The 27,134-nt window shown below is 49.9% G+C and overlaps 2 protein-coding genes and 1 long non-coding RNA gene across 8 annotated transcripts in view; 2 read left to right on the top strand and 1 right to left on the bottom strand.

Annotated features, from left to right (window-relative positions):
* The window catches only part of LOC122684460 (UL16-binding protein 1-like), a 260,152-nt gene that overhangs the window by 113,270 nt on the left and 119,748 nt on the right, over window positions 1-27,134 (top strand). The gene's annotated exons all lie outside the window — the stretch shown is intronic.
* On the bottom strand, window positions 1,074-11,249 carry LOC122684459 (UL16-binding protein 1-like). Of its 2 annotated transcripts, none has more exons than XM_043888572.1 (5): window positions 11,023-11,249; window positions 4,376-4,639; window positions 3,862-4,150; window positions 3,130-3,250; window positions 1,074-2,281 (listed from the first exon to the last, which is right to left on the bottom strand). In XM_043888572.1, the coding sequence occupies exons 1-5, from the start codon at window positions 11,093-11,095 to the stop codon at window positions 2,126-2,128; spliced, it is 903 nt and encodes a 300-aa protein (XP_043744507.1). In that variant the 5' UTR covers window positions 11,096-11,249; the 3' UTR covers window positions 1,074-2,125. The 2 variants fall into 2 exon arrangements, with proteins under 2 accessions (XP_043744507.1, XP_043744508.1); XM_043888573.1 differs by having other exon boundaries at window positions 2,149-2,281; window positions 3,866-4,150.
* LOC122684490 lies at window positions 11,343-16,144 on the top strand. Of its 5 annotated transcripts, XR_006338053.1 has the most exons (7): window positions 11,343-11,500; window positions 11,678-11,756; window positions 12,588-12,742; window positions 13,985-14,074; window positions 14,305-14,781; window positions 15,132-15,312; window positions 15,926-16,144. It is a non-coding gene; the product is annotated as an uncharacterized LOC122684490 (long non-coding RNA). The 5 variants fall into 5 exon arrangements; XR_006338054.1 differs by lacking the exon at window positions 15,132-15,312 and having other exon boundaries at window positions 14,305-14,371; XR_006338052.1 differs by having other exon boundaries at window positions 14,305-15,312.

Raw genomic sequence — 27,134 nt, 5'->3', positions numbered from 1 at the left:
CAAGGACCTACATGGACCTGGGCCACCCTCCACTGGAATGGGCTATATTTCTTGAGCCACCATGAGTGTTATTTCAAACTGGTAGATCCTACAGACACAAAGTCAATCACAAGGTTAAATAAACAAGGACTAGAAAGAAAAGAACAACAATAGCCATTAAAGGGCCTAGAGAGGGAAGGAACCAGGTTAACTTTGAGAGGACTTTCTTTTTTTAAAAAACACTTGGTGGAGGCAAAATCCCCCATGACAAACTTGTGAAGCCCCTCTACCCGTATATTTAAGGTGCATATTTACACTTTAATATAAGGTGTAATAATATAAGGTGTATATTTCCTTAATATTGATCTCAGAGAGACAGCAGTGAGCTGTGCTAAAGAGGGAGCTTAGTTTCCTGCCCAGGAATTGAATCTGGGTAGCTTGGTGTAAAATGAGGAATTCTAGACACTGAACACCAGGGGCGAGATGCAGTTCCCCTGGCTCTTACCGTCTTCGAAAGCAAGAATGTTTCAAGCAGGCAAAAACTGTAAAAATAGGTACCAATGTTATTACTGGAGTCATATAGAGAAATAGTTTGTTTATTTAAAATGGAAGCAAAGTGGAAATATACACCCAGAGAGGAATGTAGGCGTCCTGAATGAGCAGCACAAAGAAGCTAGGCTAGGGATTTAACATACACATACATGTCTCTATCCTCCCTGCTGGGTCAGTTGGTAAAGAATTTGCCTGCAATGCAAGAGACCTGGGTTCGATCCCTGGGTAGGGAAGGTCCCCTGGAGAAGAAAGTGACAACCCACTCCAGTACTGCCTTGCCTGGAGAATCCATGAACAGAGGAGCTGGCAGCTTACAGTCCACAGGATCCCAAAGAGTCAGACATGACTGTGCAACTAAGCTTCTTTCACTTTCACTTCCGTACATGCATCTATTCTTCCCCGACTCCCCTCCCATCCCCACCCAGGCTGCCACATAACATTGAGCAGAGTTCTATGCGCTACACAGGAGGTCCTTGCTGGTTATCCATTTTAAATAAATCAGTGTCTACATGTTGATCCCAGACTCCCTAACTATCCCCCCATCCTTTCCCCCTGGCAACCATAAATTCATTCTCTAAATCTGTGAGTCCCTTTCTGTTTTGTAAGTAAGAGCACTTGTATCACGACTTTTTGGATTCCACATATAAGTGATGGCAAAAGGTGTTTCTGCTTCTCTGTCTGACGTATGTTGCTCAATATGACAGTCTCCAGGTCCATCCATGTTACTACATATGGCATTATTTCATTCTTTTTGACACTGAGTAACATTGCACTGGATATATGTCCACATCTTCTCTCTCCATTCATCTGTCAGTGGACATGAGGTGGCTTCCAGGCCTGGCTGCTGGGAACAGCGCTGCCATGAACACAGGGCACACGCATCCACTCAGACCACGTTTTCTCAGAAGCACCAGGTACATTTAATCCCATAAGGTGGAGAAATGGTGACACATCATGACTTCTCTAGTGAGAGAGAAACTTAAATACTGCAAGTTTTCTGGAGTACTGAGATTTTGATTTAAATAGCAGCAGCATAATAAATGGGCTTCCCCAGTGGCTCAGATGGTAAAGAATCCGCCTGTCAATACAGGAGACACAGAAGATGCGGGTTCAATCCCTGAGTTGGAGAGGTCCCTGGAGAAGGAAACAGCAACCCACTTCAGTGTTCTTGCCTGGAGAATCCCATGGACAGAGGAGCCTGGCGGGCTACAGTCCACGGGGTCGCAGAGAGTCGGACAGGACTGAGCGACTAACACTTTCACTTTCAGCATAATAAATTATTAAGGGAAACAGTCATAAATAAAACTTTGTTCTATTGAAAGTAGGCTGAGGTGATTTTTCCAGACACAGAAAGAATCCCTGAGTCCTATAATACCAGATGGTATTTTTCTTGCAATACCATTTGCAAGAACGAGGTCACAAGGCAGAGTCTAATTATCCACAAACTAGAATACGACGAAAAATGTCCTGTTTGTGGAGATTTCTTCAAGTACCTGGACATTTCAGTGCAGAAATTCCATCGCTTAGCACCAGAAGAAAGTGAAATAAATTGATTCTGTGTTGTTTTTTTTCAGAGATGCTGAGTAGGATTTCATCAAATGTGATAAAGCTCATGAGATGATGCGTCTACTGTGTTATCGTAACCGGAGAACAGACTCAGGATCCATGGGGTCTGATCTCCTGGATCTAAAGTGAAGAGCAGAAGAAAGGCAGACAGAGCACCTGTCGGGCTTCCTGGGAGCACCGTCTCCTGCAGAAAAGAAAGAGGCCTTGGTCCAGGAGGCGGAGGAAATCCTGTCACTTTCCTTCCCAGTCCACCTCCAGCCCCGTCATCTCTGAGGGGCTCCTATGTCCCCCACCCCCACCCCCACCCCAGGCCCAGCAGCTTCTTGTCCCCTCCTCCTTCCTTCCTGCATCACAGAGTCACCCCAGGCCCTGACACCCCCTGCTCAGGCTCAGGACTGGAGCCAGTGAGGAATCAATCTGCTCCTTTACTCAGGTCCAGATCCTCCCCGAGGGAGGCCTAAAGGACCAGCGATCAGGTCCCCGGAGGAGGGGCCTTGCCTCCTGACAGCCCTGGGGGGCTGCAGGCAAACCTCCTCCCTTCGCTCCCCTCCAGCCTCTGAGCCAGCAGCACACACAGCTCTCAGGACCAGGGTCCCTGCCCCCCATCTCTTCCTGGTCCCGCCCAGCTGGGCGCCTCCACCCCAGCTCAGGCCCATCCATCCCCAGGCACCTCTGCTCAAGGCAGGGCCGCTCAGTGATGGAGGCTCTGGGTCCCCAGGAGGCTGGTGACGAGCAGGCCACAGGCGGAGTCAGAACTGATGCTCCAGGATCACAGGCCTGGCCTCGCCCCTTCCCACAGTCTCTGCTGTGGGGCTCCTGCCTTGCCTGCTGGACCCAAGCCACTTCCTGTGAGAACAGGCCTTTGGATTTGGGCCCACAATTATTGCTCTCAGGTGATATGGGGTCTTATTCACCTGCTCATTTCCAGGATGAGGAGGTTCAGTGAGGGCAGGGGTCGGCTGGGATTCACCTTCCCCGTCCTCACACCAGGCCCTGTGCCCCTGCCTTCCCTCTGAATTCTGCCCTCAGTACCTGTTCCTGGAAAGGACTCAGACCAGGAAGACAGTTATGGTGAGGGCCAGGAGGATCCAGGTGACTTGATTGATGGCTGGGGCCGAGGACTGGACTGTAGGGGGGCCCGTGGTCGGTGATGCTGCAAGGAGAGTAAGGGTCAAGCCCTTGTCCAGACCCGAAACTCGGCAGATGCCTCCTCACCCCCCTGACCCAGGTACCCCTATCCCTCCACCCACACGTGGAAGCCCTTGTGACAGGTCCTCAGGCGAGATGGGGGAGAGGAGCCCCGTCCCCATGGGACTCTGACAGCTGATGGGGGAGCGAGGTTTCCAACAGAGTCACGGAGTCCTGCTGTGACGTTAGAGACGGTGACATGAGGATGGAGTCCTCAGGAGCTGACAGCAGAGGTGAGGTTGACAGATTTCCAGAAAGAAGATTGGTGACATTTAAAAGAAGATTCTGGAAAGAGGGAAGAGTAAGAAGGAGATTGGAATCATGGAGATGCTCTCATATTTAGGATCAGTGAGAATCCATGTTCAATCGTACAAAGGCCTGTGCTGTGAGGAGAGACGTCAGCAGGTAAAAGAGGAAAGAGGACGACAGAGCATCCCCGGGTCATTATTTTTTCAGGAGCAACTCACCTCTGACGGATCATTTTCTCTCTCTCACACACACACACACACACACACACACAGAGGGGTGGGTCCATGTCACCATGAGAGAACTACCACTTTCTCCTAATCTTCTCACCTACCCGTGGTCTTCAACATTCTCTCCCAGCGCTCCAAGAAAGCCTGATACCAGAGCTGACAGTCTCCCATGGAGACCTTCTTGAAGAAGTCAGTAACAGTTCTATCTTTCTCCCACTTCTCTTTCATCCATCTCCCTCCAGGATGAACCACTTTCCAATGTCCATTCTCTGAATCAAAGAGGAGGGACAGTTTTCCATTGAAGCCAAACTGCCAGGATCCATTGATGTGTCCGTTGTGTTTACTCCAGCACGTCATCCTGGCCTGCAGGGTCAGAGGGCCTGACCCCACTGAGGAAAAGAAAGAGCTCAGCCTCTGGGCTTGACAGATTCTTTGCCCCACCTGGGTCCACCTCCCCTGGGCCCAGCTAATCTGGCCCTGGTCTCTCCTGCAACAGCTGCTCTTTCCATTGGACTACTAGCAAAGGACAATATCCAATTTTTTTTTTACCCGAAAACAGTGGATGCAGCTGAGCCCCCAGTCTGCTCCTCCTGCATTTGGACTTCTTCACTCACCCTTGTCTGTGTATCTCTCCGGTGTAACGTCAGACACGTGCTCCTTGAGCAAGTCTCCAATGTCCCTCAGTGTGCCAGCCTGTGTTTCCCAGGCGTTCATACTTTTCACTTCCTCTCCCAAGGGACTCAAGTACTTGATCTCAGCTGTACCACAGTCACAGGAGACAAACACCTTTTGATCCACTTCGCCTTGAACCTCACACCATGGCTGACCAGGTCTGGGCTGAGGATTGATGGTGAAATTATAGGAAAGAGAATGAGCGTCTGTGAAGGAAAAACACAGCGAGGGTGAAGTTGGGGAAAAAAGACCCACAGGCCCTTCCCCCAGTTATGAGAGCCGAGTACAGTGCAGGGCTGGGCTGACAGAGCAATGACCCCCCTCCGACACGCACACCACACACCAGTACCCCCTCCTCGTGGAGAAGGAGGAGACCCGCCTGGCAAGGATCACTCATCCGGGGTGTGGTCCCTCGTCCACCGGGTCAGGTCCCAGCATCATAACCTTTGCAGAGACGTGCCAGGCTGTTACACAGGAAAAGTCTAGATGACAGAGGACTGTCAGAATCTAACCCCGTGTCCTGTGAGAGATGGGGGGCCTGTGGGGATGCTCCTGAGGAAGCAGGATCACAGGGAGAGGGGCAAGGAGGTGGCGGGTGACACAGAACCCAAAGCTGGAGAAGGGAGAGTTCACAATTAGGGGTCACAGGACTTAGCAAGGCCGGGGAGACGCTGCTGATCTCCCACTAGGATGGGTCTTGGAAGCCTGGAGAAAGGCTTGGACCACAGGGCATAAAAGAGAAAATCCAGAACTTCCGAGGCAGGTGGTAGAGGAGGGGATCCAAGGCTCAGAGAAGTGACTCTGCAGGGCAGACACGGTGTGAAAGGGCAGGAGTGTGTGCAGTCCACTAGCTCCATGGGAAAGCCTGATGGACTCTATGGAGCCCGAGAGGAAAGCATGGATGAGAAGCATCTCCACAGCTCAAGGCTGACTTCTGTGGAAGGTCAGGGATGGTGGTAGGCGTGGTGTCCCTGTGGGCTTCTGGGAGGAACAGGGATAGAAAATGCGGGAAGATCAGATTCCAGGTAGAGTGTCGTATGTGAGGAGCAAAGTTGGTACAATGGTCAAAGCGATTAGTTAAAGTCGCTCAGTCGTGTCTGACTCTTGTGACCCCATGGACTGTATAGTCCATGGAATTCTTCAGGCCAGAATACTGGACTGGTTAGCCTTTCCCTTCTCCAGGGGATCTTCCCAACCCAGGGATTGAACCCAGGTCTCCCACATTGCAGGTGGATTCTTTACCAGCTGAGCCACAAGGGAAGCCCAAGAATAGTGGAGTGGGTAGCCTATCCCTTCTCCAGTGGATCTTCCCGACCCAGGAATTGAACTGGGATCTCCTGCATTGCAGGCAGATTCTTTACCAACTGGCTCCTGGTATGGTCCTAGGGCCTGTCAGAGATGAGGCCTCTGGTCATGGAATGTCAGAGGTGCCCATCATGATCTGGGTTCATCAACCCCTAACCATTACTTCAGATAGACCAGCTGTCATAGGACAGAAGTGATTATGTGGCTTGGCATAACCAGGGCCACAGGGAACAAATAAGATGTACCAGCAGGTGACCTAGGCCTGACACCAGAGTTGATACAGGGCCACTATCCCTGCTCACACCTGTGGCTTCATGCAGTGTCCCCTACCGCTCCTTGAACCAAGGAAGCCAGTCTACAGCAGAGGGGGCGCATTAGCTCACAACAGCCAGACCCACCTCCTATCACATTCCCACCACCAGAAGCTACAGGGCAGGACAGGGTAAGTTTCTGGTTCTTAAACAGACAACTGAGGCAGCTCTTGGATGATTCTCTAGGGGATGGGTCACTCATTACTGGGGTCAGAAGCCAGGACAGTGGACAAGTCTGGTTCTCAGTTGATTTACACATTATATTTGGCTCCTGGTGCTCCACAAATGTGGAAGCTCCTTTTGCACTCAGAGACAGATACCAAATGGCCTAAACGGACAATGAGATTTACTTTCTTCTGTAGAAAAATTCTGTCAACTCCTGCCTTAATCAATAACCATTATAGGCTGCCACTGTCCCAATTCCTAGACAACATGAGTGTGGGACCAAAGGGTAGAAGTGGGGATGCCAGCCTCACCCTCGAGCCCTGTGTCACACTCTGGGAAACCCTGTTCCCGTCCCTCCTACGTTAGGTCCTGGGGGCCAGGCCAGGGGGTTTTTCTGGGTGAGTTATCAGACAAAGGGATAAGATGCCAGTTGATAGAGGCCATGTTTAGATTCTCTTCAATAGATAGGAAGCTGTTGGAGGCCCTGGGCTTCTTGGGACCATGGAAAAATGGGTAATAAATGGTCCTGTAACCAAAAGGGCTCTAGGCGGCCTTAGTGGAAAGACCTGCCCCCCATGGTCTCTGCCTGCCTCTTGTCTGTAGAAAAGTTTTAGTCAGCCAGGCCTCCTGTGAGTCTCAAAACAGTGGTTTAAGAGTTAAGGATTAGAACATGTGAAGATGGAGAAAGGAATACTCCTTAGGCTGGGAAACTGGTAACAATTTAGACTGTGACCAGTCACATATCAGTGTCATGAACTTACCAGTTCCCTGAAAGATAACAAAGATCTGACCCAAGTCTCAAGTTGTTTCTGCAGGAAGCAGACCCCCAGCACACAAAAACTGCTGGCTGCAAGCACACAGACCCCCAGAGTGGCTGAAACCATAAGCCTGGTGAGGCTCAGACGTCCGCCTTGTGCCAACAACCTGACTGCACAGGACGCTGACGCGCCCGCAGCAGCCCCTCCGCCCCCTTCTCTAACCTGGAAACTTGGAGACGGTCTGAGGACGTTAGGTCACTATTTTCCCAGGGCTCCTGAACAAACCAACTTTTCCTTTTCCACCACTTGTTAACTTCATCAGTGGTAGGATATGGATCACGCTGCTGCTGCTGCTGCTAAGTCGCTTCAGTTGTCTGGCTCTGTGCGACCCCATAGATGGCAGCCCACCAGGATCCCCCGTCCCTGGAATTCTCCAGGCAAGAACACTGGAGTGGGTTGCCATTTCCTCCTCCAATGCATGAAAGTGAAAAGTGCAAGTGAAGTTGCTCAGTGATGTCTGACCCTTCGAGACCCCATGGACTCCAGCTTACTAGGCTCCTCTGTCCATGGAATTCTCCAGGCAAGAGTACTGGAGTGGGTTGCCACTGCCTTCTCCTATCTGGGTAATAACCAGCTTTAATTAGCAACAGCATGAACTGCCTGGGAGGAGCTTTGACTCCAGGGAAGCGCTGGAGTCAGTGGCTAAGCATTGAGTGCCTTCCTGGGGATGTATATGTAATTTTTTTTTAATAAATTGAATCCTCTAATTTTTTCAAGTGTTTTTAAAAATACATTTTATACTTCAGCCAGCCTTGAAGATGAGCACAAAATCTGTTTACTTTTTTTTTTACACAACACAACTCAGGCACCCATTCTGTGCATAGCACTATTCTAGGTGCAGTAAAAGGGATTCTTAACCTTAAAACATGATTGCACCTTCTGGAATTGTGTTATCTCCTTTTCCAGAAAGTAAAAATAAATAAAATCACAACTGTTTAGTATTGACCTGCCCCAAGCCCACTTCTGGCTCTCAGAAATGCTAGGATGGTAAAGAATCCACCTGCAATGTGGGAGACCTGGCTTCGATCCCTGGGTTGGGAAGATCCCCTGGAGAAGGGTAAGGCTATCCACTCCAGTATTCAACCCTGGAGAATTCCACAGACTGCATAGTCCATGGGGTCGCAAAGAGTCGGACGCGACTGAGCAACGAAGCAGGGCACATTCAAGGGTGAATCAACTACATTACTTTGAGGAAGTAAAAACTAAAAAACACGTGGTACTAAACTAATCCAAGTATTTGTGTTGAAACAATCCTAAAAACTATTTATTTTATAACATTGTTAAAAAAATTTCTCAGTCAAAAAAATTTATACAAACATTTTCAGTTCAACCTAATGAAAGTGATATCTAGAAAATATTCCACATCACTAAGTCTGTCTTAGAAAGTTTAGATGCTATGGCATTCCTAAGGCACAGTGTTCTGGAAGACAGTGTGCTTCTGTGGTGCTGGGTGATGTATGTGACTGGCTGGCTCCAAGTGGGCCTCAGCGGGCACCTTCCTCCTGATGCTGGGGGACTGAGAGAGGAGAGTCAGACACAGGCCCCCAGGGCTTCATGGACCTCTGTGAGACACCGGGCCAGCTGCTGGACCTGGGCTTCTCCTCCAAATCTAAGGCCCAGCACAAGCCATCACAGCAAATGGTTCATCATGACAGTTGATAGGCTGGGCTATTTGATAACCTTCTTTCATATTTCTAAAGAGTCGACATCCATGTGGGGTATTTGACCCAGCGCCATGAGCTCCTACACTATCACTCTGAAGGCCCACACATCACTAGCACTGGAGAACTAAAAAAAAATATTTTTTAATATCTTTTTTTTTTTTTTGCTGTATTGGCTCTTAGTTGTGGCACTTTGGATCTTTTTACAGCATGAAGGCTCTTAGTTGCAACATGCTGAGTTCTTAGTTGTGGCATGTGGGATCCAGTTCGCCAACCAATGATCAAACTGGGTCCCTTCATTGGGCGTGGGGAGTCTTAGCGACTGGATCACCAGGGAAGTCCGGAGAACTCATTCTTAACCAGACGTTCATGAGCCATCCATCAATCCCACGCTTCCCTTGTCCCCAAGACAGTGAGAGTCCATGGGGAACAAGATGCTGGAGAGGGGCTATCTGGACTCTTAACTTGAGGTTGTCATCAGTGGCAGAGCTCCTAGCAGCCAGGTCTTTGTGGAGGATTTCTCTTCTGACCAGGTAACTCATTCCACAGGCAATCTGACCCTGTGGACCAGGTCCTGTTGAGAAATTGCTTGCGGATTACTGGCCTCTACGAATTTGTGCTGCAGACTCCCCTAGTGGCTAAGACAGTAAAGAATCTGCCTGCAATTCAGGAGACCTGAGTTCGATTCTTGGGTCGGAAAGATCACCTGGAGAAGGGAATGGCCACCCACCTTAGCTCTGGCCTCCGAAAGAGTGGCACTTCTCAAGACACTCCTCCACCCACCCACAAGGCAGGGTAACGGCCGGAAGTACCATTGTCGGGTGTGGCGCCTCTCAGATCCTGAGTCATCTGGGAAGAGGCTGAGACAGCCCTTGGGAACTACTGTGCACTGATGCTGTCTTCCAGTTCAATTCTTGTCACATTATGAAGGTGCAAAACAGCTAATATTATCACTACAAGAAATATAACTGCACGGCAAACCCCTGCGCTGATAGAAAACACACGGGTAGAAGTAGCTGAGCTGCATGAACAGGATCACAGATAGCTCTGCTAGTGGCTTTGTCCAAGACCAAAGTTTTTACTTCAAGATTTCGGTAGCACATTTTCCTTCCTTTCAAATTTTTGAAGAAGGGAAGTTTTTGAAGAATTTACTGTCAAGTTGAGCTGCATTCAGTATCATAACCTCATCATCTACTTTGCAGAAAAGGAAAGCTAGAGCCTATATAGTGCGTGGAAACCCCCCCACCCCGTGTCCCTCGCACCCCCACCACCACCAAGCAGAAATGCTGACTTGGGGCAGGTCCACGAAACTGTCTACTTGGAAACCTGCTTATATTCGACTTGGACTCTGCAGGCCAAGTGAAAGGCAGGACATCTGTTTCGTTGGGTTAAAGGATAGACGTAGTGCCCAAGAAGGTCACTTCTCTAATAAAGTTCTGTCTAGACCAATGAGCCGGGGCAACTGGTTCCCGCTCAAGAAGAGGCTCGCACCGGCCCCCGGGGTCGCGCGTGGAGCCCAGAGGCCGGGGGTGGACACCTGCCCCGGAGGCCAGGGGCCGGGGCTGGAGCCGGGACGCGGCGCCCCGGGGGCAGTGGGTGGAGCCCGGGGGCCGGGGGTGGAGCCGTGCCGCGGCGGCCGGTGGCCGGGGGTGGAGCCCGAGTGCGGGGGTGGAGCCCAGGGAAAACCGTAGGAGCCGCGCCGCGGAGCCCGTGGGCAGCGGCTGGAGCCAGCAGCTGCGGCTCTGACAAGACCAACCCAAGCACGTTTAAGCTGGGAGCGCGCCGCCGAAGCCTCCTGGGCACCCGGGTCCACTCTGCGTTTATAACTTACGGCCGGGAAAGAGTGCTGGTCCTTCAAGGGCCGGGAGATATAGGGACCAGAAGGGTCTTTTGCACAGGTCGGGGCGGGAGAGTGTGCTTTTCGGGGCGGGGCGGGTCCCTTCTCCGCGGAATGGCCGACTGGTCCCTTACCGCCCGGCTCCAGCGCTCCCACTTCCCAGGGGCGGTCTGGACCCTTGGGGGTTTCAACCCTATTTCTGCCGCGGCACGGCCCCCTCTTCTCCCAGCATCACCTCCCAAACTCCCGGCATTACTACTTCACCCAAGGCAGCCTGCTCTGGCCCGGAGAGCCGGCAAGAAGCCGGGAGGAGCCTCCGAGGAGCAAAGGGGCCGAGGGACGGGAAAGAGGAGGGGGCGGCGGCGGCGACACTGTGCAAGAAGTTTCGCGAACCCCGGCGTACACCACCCGCATCCCCTTTCCGGGTCATAACCCATCCAACCTCCTCGCGTTCCCCCGCCACCCCCCGCGCAGGGTCATCCCCGAACTCACCGCTGGACGTCCCGCTCAACAAGACAATCAGAAGCAAAACGAGGAAGGCAAGACTGCTCTTGGAGCCACCCATCTCTCCCTTTGCCTCCTGGATCCCAATGTTGCAGGAGTGCGAGGCTGCCAAGTCAGAACCCGCGATCCTCTCCCGCTAGCCCGCAGCTGCGGTCTGGACCTCCGCTCCTGCGCCGAGTGCCTGGCCCGCCCATCCGCCGACAGGCCCCGCCCCAGGTTTCTCAAGTAACCACTAGGAAGGCGCGCGCCGGGGCCTGGGCGGGGCTCTGTTGCCAGCTGGCTCGCTTTCTCGCCAGGTTTCCCTGTGTACTCGCCTGCCCACTTGCCTACGCGGTGCCCGACTTCCGCTGGTGATAGGAGACCGCCGAGTTCTTGTTGCCGAAGCTGAAACTCCAATACTTTGGTCACCTGATGCGAAGAACTGACTCACTGGAAAAGACCCTGATGCTGAGAAAGATTGAAGGCGGTAGGAGAAGGGGACGACAGAGGATGAGATGGTTGGTAGGCATCACCAACTCGATGGACATGAGTTTGAGTAAACTCCAGGAGTTGGTGATGGGCTTGCAGTCCATGGGGTCGCAGAGTCGGACACGACTGAGCGACTGAACTGAAGGCTCTAGCTCCTCACTCTGTTCCTTATCAGATCGGGCACCCAGGCCAGTCATCTGAGTTGGGAGGAGACAAGGGACAAAAGAAAATCCTTGTTCCGGCCACTGGGTCAGGTCAGTCAGCCGACAAACTTGTCCCTAAGTACCTGAATGGTCAGGGCATCAGTCGCAGTGTGGAAATCCCACCAGAGTCGCCATCTGTTACAGAAAGAGGGACTCCTTGCAGGGTCTGAGAGTGGGCTTTTGTCTAACACTGGGAAATGAATTGTTCTGGAGACACACATGCTGACAAGGAAGAGGCTTTTTGGGGAAGGGGCTACAGGGCGGAGAGCATCAGGGTCGGGGAACCCAGGAGAACTGCTCTGACACATGGCTTATAGTTTCAGGTTCTTTGGTGATGGAGTTAGTTTCTGGGTCATATCTGGCCAATTAGTCAGACTCAGGGTCCTTCCTGGTGTCAGAAGTGTGTTCTGGTGAGCTTTATTGATAATTCTAAGAGTTTATTTATATAGTGCTCACTTTCCCTTAACCCAATTAAATCCAGCTCAGTTACAAATTCATTTCCATGTAAAGACAGAACCAGAGATCTCCTTGTTTTACTGCTTCGGTGTTAAAAATGCTATTCTCCCCACCCCACTCTGGGAGACCACAGATGGATCAGATGGTTCCTGAGAACCAGGGGAAAGACTTATATTTTTGGAGGGGAGAAATGCAAGCTCCCTTTTTTATTTGTTTTGTTTTTAAAGTCTTTCCCCCCATTAGCTGTCAGAGCCCCGTGAGGACTGGGCTCCTGCCTTCCCCCCATCTCGCCTGAGGATCTATCACAGAGGCCTCTATGTGATGCGTGTAAACTGTCTGCACAGTAGGGGTACCTGAGTCGGGGGGCGAGGAGGCATCTGCCGAGTTTGGGGTCTGGACAAGGCTTCACTCTTACTCTCCTTGCAGCATCATGGACCATGGACGCCCCTAGATTCCAGCCCAGGGCCACAGCCATCAAATCCAAAGCCTGCATCCTCCCCGTGGTCCTCACCAGTTTCATCGTAACTGTCTTCCTGGGCTGAGTCCTTTCCAGGACCAGGTACTGACGGCAGAATTCGGAGGTAAGGCAGGGGCACAGGGCCTGGTGTGAGGAAGGGGAAGGTGAATCCCAGCTGACCCCTGCCCTCACTGAACCTCTTCATCCTGGAAATGAGCAGGTGGATATCACCTGAAAGCAGAACTCGGACAAGCTCAGCCCTGAGGTCTGAAAGGTCCCCATTGTCAGGTGACATTGTGAAAAGGGAGGGGCCCTCACTAGGCTGAGGGCCTATTGATGCTGAAAGGGTTGAGCCACGTCCCCTGACTGAGCACAGACCGCTGGCTGGCAGGGCCCAGGGTGGGTGGTGTGAGAACAGCAGGCGCTCAGGGCGAGGGCAGGACTCCCGGAGCTGAGAGCAGAATGGGGGCTCCACATGACGTGTCAGCGGGGAGGGGACCCACCCAGGGGCCAAGATGAGAGGGGCCCGGCTCTTATCCCAGGAGGAAGGGCTGGGAAGGCCTTTGCAGACCCAACTCCAAAGGCCTGTTCTCACAGGAAGTGGCTTGGGCCAAGCAGGCAAGGCAGGAGCCCCACAGCAGAGACTGTGGGAAGGGGCGAGGCCAGGCCTGTGCTCCTGGGGCATCAGCAGTTCTGACTCAGCCTGTGGCCTGCCCGTCACCAGCCTCCTGGGGACCCAGAGCCTCCATCACTGAGCGGCCCTGCCTTGAGCAGAGGTGCCTGGGGATGGTGGGCCTGAGCTGGGCTGGAGGCGCCCAGCTGGGTGGGACCAGGAAGAGATGGGGGGCAGGGACCCTGGTCCTGAGAGCTGTGTGTGCTGCTGGCTCAGAGGCTGGAGGGGAGGGAAGGAAGGAGGTTTGCCTGCAGTCTCCCAGGGCTGTCAGGAGGCAAGGCCCCTCCTCCGGGGACCTGCTCCCTGGTCCTTTAGGCCCCCCTCGGGGAGGATCCGGACCTGAGTGAAGGGAGCAGATTGATTCCTCACTGGCTCCAGTCCTGAGCCTGAGCAGGGGGTGTCAGGGCCTGGGGTGACTCTGTGATGCAGGAAGGGAGGAGGAGGGGACAAGAAGCTGCTGGGCCTGGGGTGGGGGTGGGGGTGGGGGACATAGGAGCCCCTCAGTGAGGGCGGGGCTGGGGGGGCTGGGGAGGGGCAGCCCCAGGAAAGGGACAGGATTTCCTCCGTCTCCTGGACCAACATCTCTTTCTTTTCTGCAGGAGACTGTGTTCCCAGGAAGCCCCTGACAGGGGCTCTGCTGGCTTTGACTCAGTCTTTGCTTGGCCACCATTGTCCTCCTTCTGTTCACTTTAGAGCCAAGAAGTCAGAGCCAGGAGTTCTGAGCCTGCCTTCCTGTGATGGTGACGCAGTAGCTGTGTTGTCTCATGTGTCCTGTTATGTCTGGTGAGCAGACTCCTCAGTCTCTTTTTATTTCCAACCTATTTTACCTTTTTCTCTTGGTGCTAAGTGGTGGAATCCCTGCAATGAAATGTTCAACTACTTAACAAGAAACCTCCACACATAGGACACTTTCTGTCTTCTTCTAGTTTGTGAAAAATCAGACTCTCCTTTGTATGGCAATGTCATTGTTGCTAATGGTGATAATGCGAGAAAAATACCATCTTCTATTACAGGACTCTGGGGTTCTTTCTGTGTTCAGAGAAACAACTTCAGAGTATTTTCAATGGAAGAAAGTATTATGTGAGTGTCTCTTTTAGTCATTTTATTTCCTAATACTAATACTTAAGTCAGTACCTTGCTATTGCAAAAAACATAAATTCTTCAGCTTTCTTTTTCTAATCAAGGAGGGAACTCAGGACATTTTACCCTTTTTCCACCTACTGGGATTAAATAGAACTGATGATTCTGCTACATTCATTGTGGAAGCAGAGAATAAAAAACACTCTTAAAGTAACCTGCAGCCTAGCCATTGAGTTGGCAGCGTGCCAAGAAGCTATTTTTGTTACTGTCAGTGGAATCTTGACAGCAACTCATCTCTTCTACACACGCCTTCCATTGTAGACCACGTATGGTCACCTCGGCCAGTCGAATTAACACTCGGGTGCATTGGGTGAGAGTGAATCTTGATCACTGAAGACAAAGTCCGCCAGGTTAGGATGGAGAAGGAAGTAGGAAAAAAAATGCAGGATGACTGAGAGGAAGATGGAAAAAGAAGCAAAAGAGGCAGCTGGGAGGCGGGGGTGGGGTGGGGAGAGCTGTTGTTGGAAGGAGGGGAGAAGCCAACAGAACGCTGAGCATTTTGTTCACAAAAGTTAAGGACTCTTTGAGGGTGGGATATTTAAAGTGAATTTTGCTTTTTAATGTCACTGCTGGGTTGGTTTGTTGTTTTTTTTTTTTTTTTTTTTTGTGGGTGTTTTTGCTGTTTTTATTGAGGAATTACATTTGAATACTTGCAAGATACTTCCTTGGTATAATTGTTCTTTGCATTGTTTTTCAACAGGGCTTCCTCAGTCTCTGACTGAAGACTTTGGGCGGTGGGTGGAGGCAGAGATATAGACACACTCCAGGCTAAGATTTGCCCCTTACTCTTCTAAAACTGCTGGAAGGAATGTCTCTAGCTCACACCGCAGGCCATCTTTTGGTGATACTGCAGCTGATAGAACCCAGGAAGACTCTGGGCAGTGAGTGTCCTGGGATCTGGGGCTCTGGCAGGGGGAGTGGAGCAGGGGAGGAGGGGAAAGGAAGGGGCTCCACCCTGGTGGGGGCCTGTCTTCCAGCTCTGAGGATGGTCAGGTGTGGTTTAGCTGGACCGGCTGCCCAGGAGGTCACACCCAGTGTGCAGGGACTCCAGCCCAAGACAGGGTTTCTGGGCCTGTGCTCCTGGAGCAGCTTGCCCTCTCCTGCCAACTCCACCTCCTTCTGCAGTAAAAACTTTCCTGATGATTAGGGGCCCCTCCTGAATGTAGCCTGTGTTCTGTGGTCTTTTTTTCCACTCCTGTTGAAAGTCCTGTTTGTACAGATGTATTTTTAAGCCACTAGAAGGCAGACATTGTCTATTTTTGCTGCCTCAGAAGTTGGTACATGATGGTAAAAATATGTCAACTAAATCTTCCTGCTAACAGTATTGAACCCAAAGGATCCACAGTGGCATCCAAGAGATTAAAACTCAGACAGTTGAAGATGAGGCAGGATTGAGGATGCAGCAGAGGAGGGGGTCTGGGATAGAGACCCCTCCCTCTGCAACCAGGCCCTGGATGGGAATCTCCTAGACACACCTGTGGTTTTCTCTCACAGATGCCCACTCTCTGTGCCTTAACCTCACTGTCAAATCTCAGTCCAGACCTGGCCAGCCCTGGTGTCAAGTCCAGGGCTCCGTGGACACAAAGCCTTTCCTCCAGTGTGACAGTGACAGCAACAGGTCAGACCTTTGGGTTTCCTGGGGGAGGAGGTAAACGACACCAAAGCGTGGACTGAATTGAGCCAGACGCTGGGAGAAGCAGGAAGAGAGCTCAGGATGGTCCTGCCTGTCATCAAACTGGACAAAAAGGAGATGAGGGGTAAGTATGGGAGGGGTGGGGAGCTGGAGACAGCAAGAGAGGGGTAGGGGCGGAGTGCATGCAGGGAGGTCCTTCCTGTGAAAAGACTGAACATGACCCAGCCTTAGAGACCCGCTGGGCCTGATGGGTAAGAGGGGGAGGTCATGGTCAGAAGATCACGGACCCCTAGATGTGCAGACACACTTGAGTGACTGGGGAGGATGGACTGTGGACAGTCCAGAAAGATTCACTGTGTGGGGGGCAGGTCCTCCCTCCCTGCAGATCAGGCTGTGTTGTCAGCGTGAAGCCGAGCAATGCTCTGGTGCATCCTTGCTCTTCAGCATCAATGGATGGACAGCCCTCCTCCTTGACACCATGAGCATAACCTGGACAGTCATCGATCCTGGAGCCACAGGCGTCAAGGAGGAATGGGAGAACAACCAGGAACTGTCAGATTATTTCAGGAAGATCTCAGTGGGAGACTGCAGTTATTGGCTTAGGGAATTCCTGGAACACTGGGAGAACATGCTGCTCCCAGAGCCCACAGGTAACTGAGTGGGGTGTGGGGGAGGTGGGGGAGGTGGTAGCTCTCTTCAAAGGTCTAGTGCCTTCATGTGTGGATATGAACAAATACGTTTGTGCAATTGAAAATCTGATAGCTGGATGGAGTGACTGATCTTTTGGTGGACTTCTTGTCTAGAGAGTCAGTGATGGGCATTGCATAGGATTTCCCAACATCCTCCTTTGCAAGCCCACCTCCCTTAGCACAGGAGCCCCCTTCCTCATTAACGAATGACCCAGTTCCGCAGCCCTGCTAAATGGTCCCCAGATTTATATACATATTGTGTTTCCAGACCTTCTCTCCTTCCTGTTGTCCTGATCCTTTAACCAGCTCAAATGTCACTTAGAGAAGCCCTCACCCCTCCCCAGACCAAATTAAGCACCTCCCCAGCTGTGTCCTCCCTAGAAAGGACTCCCCACAGTAAACGTGTCCACCTGCAAGATTGTCAAATAAACATTTGCTCTCTCCCTCAGTAGAAATAGGAGCTCTGTTATGAGGACAGAGCCCAACTCCATTCATCTTTCTGCCCCAATGGCTTCACGTAACAAGCCAGCATCTATGTAGGTGGACAGGTGCTGTCTGGGGACAGTAGATGCTGAGGAAGGTGGACTCTTAGATGTGACAAGGCTTGTGCCTTTTTGTTTGTTTTAGAACCACTCACAAAGGCCCCGAACAACCACCAGCCTGCATCTATCCCGTTAAATAAATGCATCCTCCCATTGATCTTCATCTTCATCATCTTCATCTGTCTAATTGTCATCATCGTCAAGAAATGTATGAAGAAATCAGGGACCACGGAAAGTGAGAATCAGGCTGGCCTCTGGTTCCTGGACAGGTTTGTTCTGGTCAGGACATCAGAGAAGTGAGCCACGGGTCTCACCCAAACCCCTCTCTATTGGTACCTAGGAGGATGCTCTTTCTTAGTCTTGGGCCCCCACACTTCCCAGTAGGTCTGAAATTACTCTGTTTTGGGGGTAGAAGAGGCTGTGTAGGCACTAAGATAGTGCAGTGAGCAGAGGGAAACCAAGTATCTAATTCTGTGGCAGGGAGGGGAGAGGCGGGGTCTAAACTTCAAAAGTCTGGGGTGGAGTGTTGTCTTGTTGAGATCACACCCAGGGTTTCCCCAGTTCTTCGATGAAAAAAAAAATGTTTCTTTTCTGACAATACCATGATTCAGTTCAACAGTTTACCTAATGTTCTAACAGCTCTTCGTACCATCATCTGATGTTTCTTCCATTGACCATGAGAAGGTGGAAATGTTAGATGAGCCCTTGGATGAAGAAACTGATCCTTACTGACAGTCTGGCTGCCAGTCTAGTATATTCTCCTCTACTCGGAGTTGTGTTTACCAAGAAGCTAGAGAATTCCTGACTTTCCATGGCTGTTGATGGGCCCTTCCCATGTATTGACTTAGTCATTTTGAACAATTTGCTAAATAAGATATTTGCTCCTAATCAGTTAAGGGTATCAGCTTTACCTGATGCTTTTCTATCAGTTCCTTCCATTTTAGGTGGAATTGGAGTGTTTGTTGGCACTTTTGAATTCCATTAAGAGGAATATGAGTTAGGAATAAATATATGTGGTTTAATGAGATATACTTCATGTGTTCATGTGTTCTCACTTTTATGCACAGTTACTTCATGCTTTTATGGCCAGAATTGTATTCCCCTGAATTCATGTGTTAAAACCCTAAACCCCCAGGACCTCAGAATATGACCATATTTAATGACAAGGCCTTTATAGAAATAATAAGGTTAAAATGAGGCCATTAGGGTCTACCCCTAATCCAATCTGATTGGTATCCTTATAAGAAAATGGAACAGACCTGGTATGTAACATACATGTTACCTGGTATGTTACATGGTATGTTACATGAAGACATGGGGATGAGATGTCCGTCTGCAAGCTGAGTCAATTCCTAGGCAGGTTTAAAAGAATTCCAGGGACCCCGAGGAGGAGAAAGGGGTCTGGAATTCTCAAGGAGGAGGAAAGGACAAACTTTTTTTCTACATTCCTTAATAAGGACAGAGGATGAGATGGTCCGGGAGTTGGTGATGAACAGGGCTATCTTCTCACAGCTGCTCCAATGCCTACTGTCTTACTGGGGTTTCTCTGACCTTGGACATGGGGTATCTCCACATGGCCGGTCCAGCAAAACGAAGCCAATGCTCCTGACCTTGGATGTGGGGTACCTATTCACAGCTGCTCCAGCGCCAAGCAGACACGGCTCACCCAAGATTGCTGGGAGAAATATCAATAACCTCAGATATGCAGATGACACCACCCTTAAGGAAGAAAGTGAAGAAGAACTGAAGAGCCTCTTGATGAAAGTGAAAGAGGAGGGTGAAAATGTTGGCTTAAAGCTCAACATTCAGAAAACTAAGATCACAGCAAGTGGTCCCATCATTTCATGGCAAATAGATGGAGAAACAGTGGAAACAGTAGCAGACTTTATTTTGGGGGGCTCCAAAATCACTGCAGATGATGACTGCAGCCATAAAATAAAAAGACACTTACTCCTTGGAAGAAAAGTTATGACCAACCTAGACAGCATATTAAAAAGCAGAGACGTTACTTTGCCAACAAAGGTCCGTCTAGTCAAGGCTATGGTTTTTCCAGTGGTCATGTATGGATGTGAGAGTTGGACTGTGAAGAAAGCTGAGCACTGCAGAATTGATGCTTCTGAACTGTGATGTTGGAGAAGACTCTTGAGAGTCCCTTGGACTGCAAGGAGATCCAACCAGTCCACCCTAAAGGATATCAGTCCTGGATGTTCACTGGAAGGACTGATACTGAGGCTGAAACTCCAATACTTTGGCCACCTGATGCAAAGAGCTGACTCATTGGAAAAGCCCCTGATGCTGGGAAAGATTAAGGGCAGGAGGAGAAGGGGATGACAGAGGATGAGATGGTTGGATGGCATCACTAACTCAATGGACATGAGTTTGAGTAAACTATGGGAGTTGGTGATGGACAGGGAGGCCTGGAGTGCTGCGGTCCATGGGGTCACAGAGTTGGACATGACTGAGTGACTGAACTGACTGACTGACCATTTATTGAGATTTGTGCACTCAACTGTAGGGGTGTCACATTTCAACAATAAATTAATATCGCAGTTTTCACTATATCTAGACAAACTGGAAGTTTTCTCCTTCCAGAATAAAATCAGTTAATTCAATTATGAAGATGCTGTACATTTTCTTTTCTGATGAGAATCACAAGTTTTTATTAAAACTCCTGTATATCAAGGACACAAATTATTTCAGACTTCTATTTTCCACAGCTGCCAAAGAATAAATTTTGATTGTTTTAAGCTGTCGGGTATGGTAATTTTTTATGAAAGGACTTCACTTCCAACCCAGTCTGCATCGGCTTGAGCTGTATTTCCAACACCAAAGGTAGTTGGTGAGTCATAATGCAGACAGGAGACCAGTTTTAGAAAAGAGCAAAGAAATAGACCCAGGGATGTCTAGACACTTGACATCTAGTAGGTGTGGCAAGAAATACCAGTGAAGGATGTACTGATCAGTACATAGGAAAGGGGTAACTGGTTAATGATGTAAATAGAAAGGAATTTCTATTTGACACAATATACAAAAATTAATTTTAGGTTGATTAATACATGAATATGACTGTTCATGCAATCTCAGGACTCCACGCTAGTAGGAGTGTATTTGGTGAGTTCCTTTAGGTATGGGGCTGGAGCATTAAAAAAGAGAAGGCACTGTTTCGGGTAGGATCCAGGTTGTTGTTGAGTCACTAAGTCATGTCTGACTCTTTGTGACCCCATGGACTGCAGCACACCAGCCTTCCCTGTCCTCTGCTTTCTTCTGGAGTTTGCTCAAACTCATGCCCATTGAGTCAGTGATGCCATCCAGCCATCTCATCCTCTGCTGCCCCACCCTCAGTCTTTCCCAGCGTCAGGGTCTTTTCCAATGAGTCAGTTCTTTGCATCAAGTGGACAAAATATTGGAGCTTCAGCTTCAGTGTCAGTCCTTCCAATGAATATTCAGGGTTGATTTAGTTTAGGATTGACTGGTAGAGACCTAAAATTCCTGGATCAGCCTGGGGGCAGAGTCCTGGCAGCCAGCCTCTTCCCAGAACTACCCCGAGCTGTGTGTGGGCTCTGAGACTGCTGCAGGTCCCCCTGTCTTGGGCGAGGACTCATCAGAGTATGACTGTGTGTGTGTGTGTGTGTGTGTGTGTGTGTGTGTGTGATAGTGTCACACGAGTGTATGCTCCTCGGTTCTTTGTCTCGTCACAACAAAAATTTGGAGTGACGGACATTAAAGGCCCTCGGCGGGTCACAGCTCTCGGAGGACGGACCGTGTTATAGCTCTTAAATGAATCAGTGTTACAGCTCAGTGTTACAGCTCTATTTATTTAGATAATAGCAGGAAAATCCATCTTCGAGGCATGAGGGCACGTAGATCCAAAGACGCGAAGATCGCCCCATCACGCGGCGGCGGAGGGGGGGGGAGCTTTGGCGCCTCTTTTTATGTGTTTCTCTCTCCCTGGGCCTGTCTTATGTAAATTGGGCCAGCCAGGAGTGTTGTTTGTTTTACCTGAGGGCTTTCTCTTCCAGGTCTTTTAGCCACCGCCATTTTGGACTCTTTTTCCCTATTCTAACTACCTAACAATAGAAAGGAGCTTGTGCCTGAGAGGAGAAGGGCAGAAGAGAGGAGTGTGTGTGGTGGTGACACTTACGTGTGATGAGGAAGGTAAGTGAAGAGAGTGAGGGACCACTGGGGAGAGTGTGTTGGGTGTGAGGGGAGTAACTACAACGCTAATGAGTTGGGTGTTTGATGTGTGTGTGTGTGTGTGTGTGTGTGTGACTGTGGACAGGTGAGCTTGGGACAGAAGGGGAGTGGACAGTATGCATATGCAGAGGTCCCAGTAGCGGATCCCCCTGGGGGACCAGAGAGGAGGAAGACAGTGAAGGGAAATGGCTGTGAGGGGAAAGTTTCTGGATGGCAGTGGACGTAGACGGGAGCCTTCTGTGTGGAACTTTGTGTGAAGCAGTGTGTACAGACAGTGTGAGGAAACCGGGGTCCCTGTGGGAGGGGAGCCCGGTGTGTCTTGGCAGAGAGTGGAGAGTGTGGAGGGCAGGCAAGCAGGCACTTGTGTGTGAAAGAAAGTGTGTGGTGGGGGGTGGGGTGTGCAAAGTGGGGAGAGGGTGTGCGGAGACCTGCACGGACAATTTCTCGAGGGCTGGTGTGCACAAGGGTGGAAGGATATGAGTGAGAAGCATGGAGTGTATGAGGGGTGTATGAGTGTGTGGAGCTGGAGAGTCAGGGTGGAATATGAGGGGGCTTGTGTCTGTGACTGCGGGGGCTGTGAGAAGAAACATGGATGGGGACTATGGGGCTAAGGTGGGTGATGGCTGTTGTTGGAGTGGTTGCCATAACGACTGACTCCCTCTGGCTGGCCTTTCCTTGGCCTGGACTTTGGAATAAATTAACAGACTTATTCCTGGCCTGGGCCTTAACTGAAGTTGTAAGGGAACCAAAATGGGCAGGGACAGTAAAGAAACTGACACCCCCGTGTCACTTCCTTTCAATCTTTTTTTCTTTTAGCTTGGAAATGCCACACAAGAGTAGCTGCCTGGGGACAGGTGTCAGCTGGGGTCACCAGCCTTCACCTGCTCACGCCTGCCCCAGGCCCAGGGGCTGAACTGCATTCCCTCCTTAAGTTTCCAATCAGCCTGGAGCCTCTGAGCAGTTGCATTCCCTTCAATCCCCTCCTGCCTACAAAGCTCAAGGGGAGGGACTCCTGGGGGTGCAACAGGTGGGAGTGGGGACACCAAAGGAAGTGGTTTTTGTGTGTGGAGCGGGGTTGGCCCCAAGGGATGCGCAGTGTGGGGCAAAGATGGGAGGTGGAGAGAAGCAGAAGGAAGAGGTGGGGGCGGGGTGCGAACCCTCTACCACCAGCTCTCTGCCTTACTCCTCTCCAGGCTGGGTCCCCCTCACTGTCCCCTAACCGCTGCCTCATCCTCTCTTCTCCCTTCACCTTCCTCCTCACCTTCCCGCCTTTCCTCTTACCCCCCATCCCAGATTTTCCCAGCTCTCCCCCGGGTCTGTCCAGCAGCTCAGGCAGGAAGCGAGGAACCTGCACAGCGAGACCCCCCACACACACTGGCCCCACCCTTAGACACCCACGGCCACATGTGTCCTGAACACTTTCCAGCAGCAGCAGAAGCAGTTTCAGGGGCAACAGGGCTCAGGAGCCTGATCCAGTTTCCTGGAAAACGCTCCACCCCACCCACAGCATTGACTCCAGGAATTCTCTACTTCCAGAGTCTTCTGCTCCTGGCATCCTCCCAGGCTCCATACAAGGACTTTATCCTGACAAGAGGCCACCCTACAGCTGATCGTATCATAACATTTACTTCCCACCGGATGGTTTTTGTTTTTTCAGCTAGGTTGGTAACCGCAGAACTCAGACAGGATCAGACAGGATCGTGTGTTTTTTATCTCTTGGGTCACTTGGCACTCTCCTCTTCACACGACTGACCCCCTCCCCAATATGTTAGGGCTCCTGTACTGGCATCAGCATGTTCCCTGCGGAAGTCCTCAGCCATCCACGTGGCTGTGTTTACAGCACATCAGGGGTTAAATGGAGACACCAGTGAGGATGGGGGAAGGGGAGGGAAGTTGTAAGGGAATCAAAGAACAGCAAGGACAGGGAGAAACTGACAACCCCTGTCATTTCCTATCAATGTTTTTTTTCTTTTAGCTCGGAAATGCCACACAAGAATAGCTGCCTGGAGACAGGTGCCAGCTGGGGTCACCAGCCTTCACCTACTGATGCCTCCTCCAGGCCCAGGGACTGAACTGCTTTTCCTCCCTCAGTTTCTAGTCAGAAAATAGTGGCTGCTTGTGGTAGAGGAACAGTACATTTGCAAAGAACTAGTATTTTTATTAATACCTGATGCTGGGAAAGATGGAGGGCAGCAATAGAAGAAAGCATCAGAGGATGAGATGGCTGGATGGCACCATCATTGCAATGGACATGAACTTGGGCAAACTTCAGGAGATGGTGAGGGGTAGGGCGGCCCGGCTGCAGTCCATGGGGTCACAAAGAGTCAGACACGACTGAGTGACTAAACAACAGCAGTACTTTTATCAGTTGTTCGGCAGTAAAGCATCTGCCTACAATGCAAGAGACATGTGTATGAGACACTGGTTCGATCCCTGGGTCAGGAAGATCCCCTGGAGAAGGAAATGTCAACCCACTGCAGTATTCTTGCTGGGAAATCTCATGGACAGAGGAACCCGACAGACTGTATCCTTGGGGTCACAAAGAGTCAGACACCACTTAGTGGCTAAACAACAACAAAATATTTTTATTAAACTGAAGACAACAGCATCTGGGAACAACATCTGCTCAGAATAGAGGTAAAGACGAGGATTTTTATCTTCTATTTCTTTTTCAACAATATCACACAGCTCCACCAACCACTTTATGGTGGCGTCATAGACTCCACTGGGTCATCTCAGCAAGCCTCTCTCACCTGACTTCAACTTGGTCACAGTCATTGGGAGGGCAGCAGGTACTCTGGGCAAAGACAGGAGGGCAAGCAAGGGAGGGATCCCTGCCTGCTGGAGAGTATGACCTCATTTAAGAATCAAGACCTTTTTTTTTTCCTTTCTCTAGATTGGGCTGGTTTGCTCCTATTATCTGACAGTTGATTCCATTCATTCCATCTTAATTCTTTTACACCTGGAGATGTTCACCTTTCTCTAAGCTCTTCTACCTAGGTTCTTAAGCCTGGACTCTTCCTACCATCTAGCTCACAGGTTTTTTTTCCTCTCTGCTTCAACTCCACAACATGAGTGTGGACCCAGCCTGCTTGGTCCCAAAGCATCCAATTCCAGGGACTCTTCACCAATTTCTGAAATTTCTGGGCCTGAAGGAAACCAGGTGTCCTTGCAAGGATCATCTGCTGGGACCCTCAACAAGGAGACTGGACAGTCCTGATTCTTCCACAAGCCCCAGAGTAAAACTATTGCCCATACCTGCAGAGAAGAATGCAGCAAAGAAGGAAGAGAAGGACCCAGGTAAGAAACAGAAGATCAGAACCATGTTCACTCAGACCCAGATGTCTGTGCTCAACGACAGACTTCAGAGGCAGGAATCAGTCTCCAGCAGATGCAAGAACTTTCCAATATCCTGAAACTTAGCTACAAATGGGTGAGGCCCTGGTTCCAGAATCAGAAAAACAACTGACTGAGGAACAGTGACTCTGTGACTCAGGGCTCAACAACCACAGAATTACTGGGTTTCTATTCCTGGCACAGGACTGCTTGGTGACCTCTTCTGGAAACCTGCCTATATGGAGTGAACGGACCTAGGATATCCCACCTGGGAGCAGCCAGAGCTAGAACAGTTGGTCTTGAAGCAACCACCCCAGAAAGAGTCAGAGCTGGTATCCCCAAGCCCACAAGAGCCAGACTTGGAACAGTCAGTTCAACAAATGTGTCGAGGAATTCCTGCCGCCCCAGATCCAGGTCCAGCAAAACTGTCCTGTCAGCAATTTGGAAGGCACTTTGGAGACTGCTGGAGAAAGCTATAACGTAACATAGCAAACTGCTAAGTATTTGAGTTCCCAGCAGCAAATCATGGATTTATTCCCAAATTACACTATAAATGTAGAGTCAGGATTTTTATAGATAGCTATATTACTCTATCTTTAATATGAGCAGTGACTGTATTCTCTGGAATTTTTCTTCTTTTAGAATTTTGTACCTTTCTACCTTGGAGTTTCCCAGGTGACTCAGTGGTAAAGGACCCATCTGCCTGTGCAGGAGACACCAGTTCAAGCCCTGGGTTGGGAAGAGCCCCTGAAGAAAGAAATTGCAACCCACTCCAGTATTCTTGCCTGGAAAATCCCATGGACAGAGGAGCCTGGCAGACTACAGTCCCTGCAGTCACAAAAGAGCTGGTCGGGACTTAGTAATTAACATACACAAGAGACAACTTTACACATGGGCATCACCAGATGATCAATACCAAAATCAGATTGATTATATTCTTTGCAGCTGAAGATGGAGAAGCTCTAAACAGTCAGCAAAAACACCACCAGGACCTGACTGTGGTTCGGATCATGAACTTCTTACTGCAAAATTCAGGCTGAAACTGAAGAAAGTAGGAAAAACCACTAGATCATTCAGGTATGACCTCAACCAAATCCCTTATGATCCTACAGTGGAAGTGACAAATAGATTCAAGGGATTAGATCTGATAGATAGAGTGCCTGAAGAGCTATGGACGGAGGTTCATGACACTGTATAGGAGGCAGGGATCAAAACCATCCCCAAGAAGAAATCCAAAAAGGCAAAATGGTTGTCTGAGGAAGCCTTACAAATAGCTGAGAAAAGAAATGAAAGGTAAAGAAGAAAAGAAAAGATATATCCATCTGAATGCAGAGTTCTAAAAATTAGCAAGGAGAGATAAGAAAGCCTTCATAAGTAAGAAAATAAGCAAAGAAAATTTCTTTGCTTCATAAGCAAAGAAATAGAGGAAAACAATAGAATGGGAAAGACTAGAGATCTCTTCAAGAAAATTAGAGATACCAAGGAAATATTTCATGTAAAGATGGGCACAATAAAGTACAGAAACAGTATGGACCTAACAGAAGCAGAAGATATTAAGAAGTGGCAAGAATACACAGAAGAACTATACAAAAAAGACCTTCACAACCCAGATTACCACGATGGTGTGATCACTTACCTAGAGCCAGACATCCAAGAATGTGAAGTCAAGCGGGCCTTAGGAAGCATCACTACAGACAAAGCCAGTGGAGGTGACGGAATTCCAGATGAGCTATTTCAAATCTGAAAGATGATGTTGTCAAAGTTTGTTCAGTTCAGTTCAGTCGACCAGTCGTGTCTGGCTCTTTGCAACCCCATAGAACACAGCACACCAGGCCTCCCTGTCCATCACCAACTCCCAGAGTTTACTCAAGCTCAGGTCCATTGAGTCGGTGATGCCATTCAACCATCTCATCCTCGGTCATCCCCTTCTCCTCCTGCCTTCAGTCTTTCCCAGCATCTGGGTCTTTTCAAATGAGTCAGTTCTTCACATCAGGTGGCCAAATTATTGGAGTTGTTGTCAAAGTATTGAACTCAATATGCCAGCAAATTTGGAAAACTCAGCCATGGCCACAGGACTGAAAAAGATCGGTTTTCATTCCAAGCCCAAAGAAAGGCAATGCTAAAGAATGTTCAAACTATCACACAATCGCACTCATTTCACACGCTAGCAAAATAATGCTCAAAATTCTCCAAGCCAGGCTTCAATGGTACATGAACCATGAATTCCCAAATGTTCAAACTGGATTTAGGAAAGGCAGAGGAACCAGAGATTAAATTGCCAACATCTGCTGGATCATAGAAAAAGGAAG

This window comes from Cervus elaphus, chromosome 26 (genome assembly GCF_910594005.1).
Source record: "Cervus elaphus chromosome 26, mCerEla1.1, whole genome shotgun sequence".
In the NCBI taxonomy this organism is placed as follows: Eukaryota; Metazoa; Chordata; class Mammalia; order Artiodactyla; family Cervidae; genus Cervus; species Cervus elaphus.
Note: the sequence above shows the minus strand (reverse complement) of the source record. Positions and strands in the feature narration are given on the sequence as shown.

Excerpts from the sequence above, each read along its gene's own strand:
- LOC122684459 (XM_043888572.1), bottom strand. The coding sequence starts at position 11,095 with ATGGGTGGCTCCAAGAGCAGTCTTGCCTTCCTCGTTTTGCTTCTGATT. Across the intron at positions 4,151-4,375 it reads GGAGAGATACACAGACAAGG|TGGGGTCAGGCCCTCTGACC; the intron begins GTGAGTGAAGAA and ends TCTTTTCCTCAG. Across the intron at positions 3,251-3,861 it reads ATGTTGAAGACCACGGGTAG|CATCACCGACCACGGGCCCC; the intron begins GTGAGAAGATTA and ends CTCTCCTTGCAG.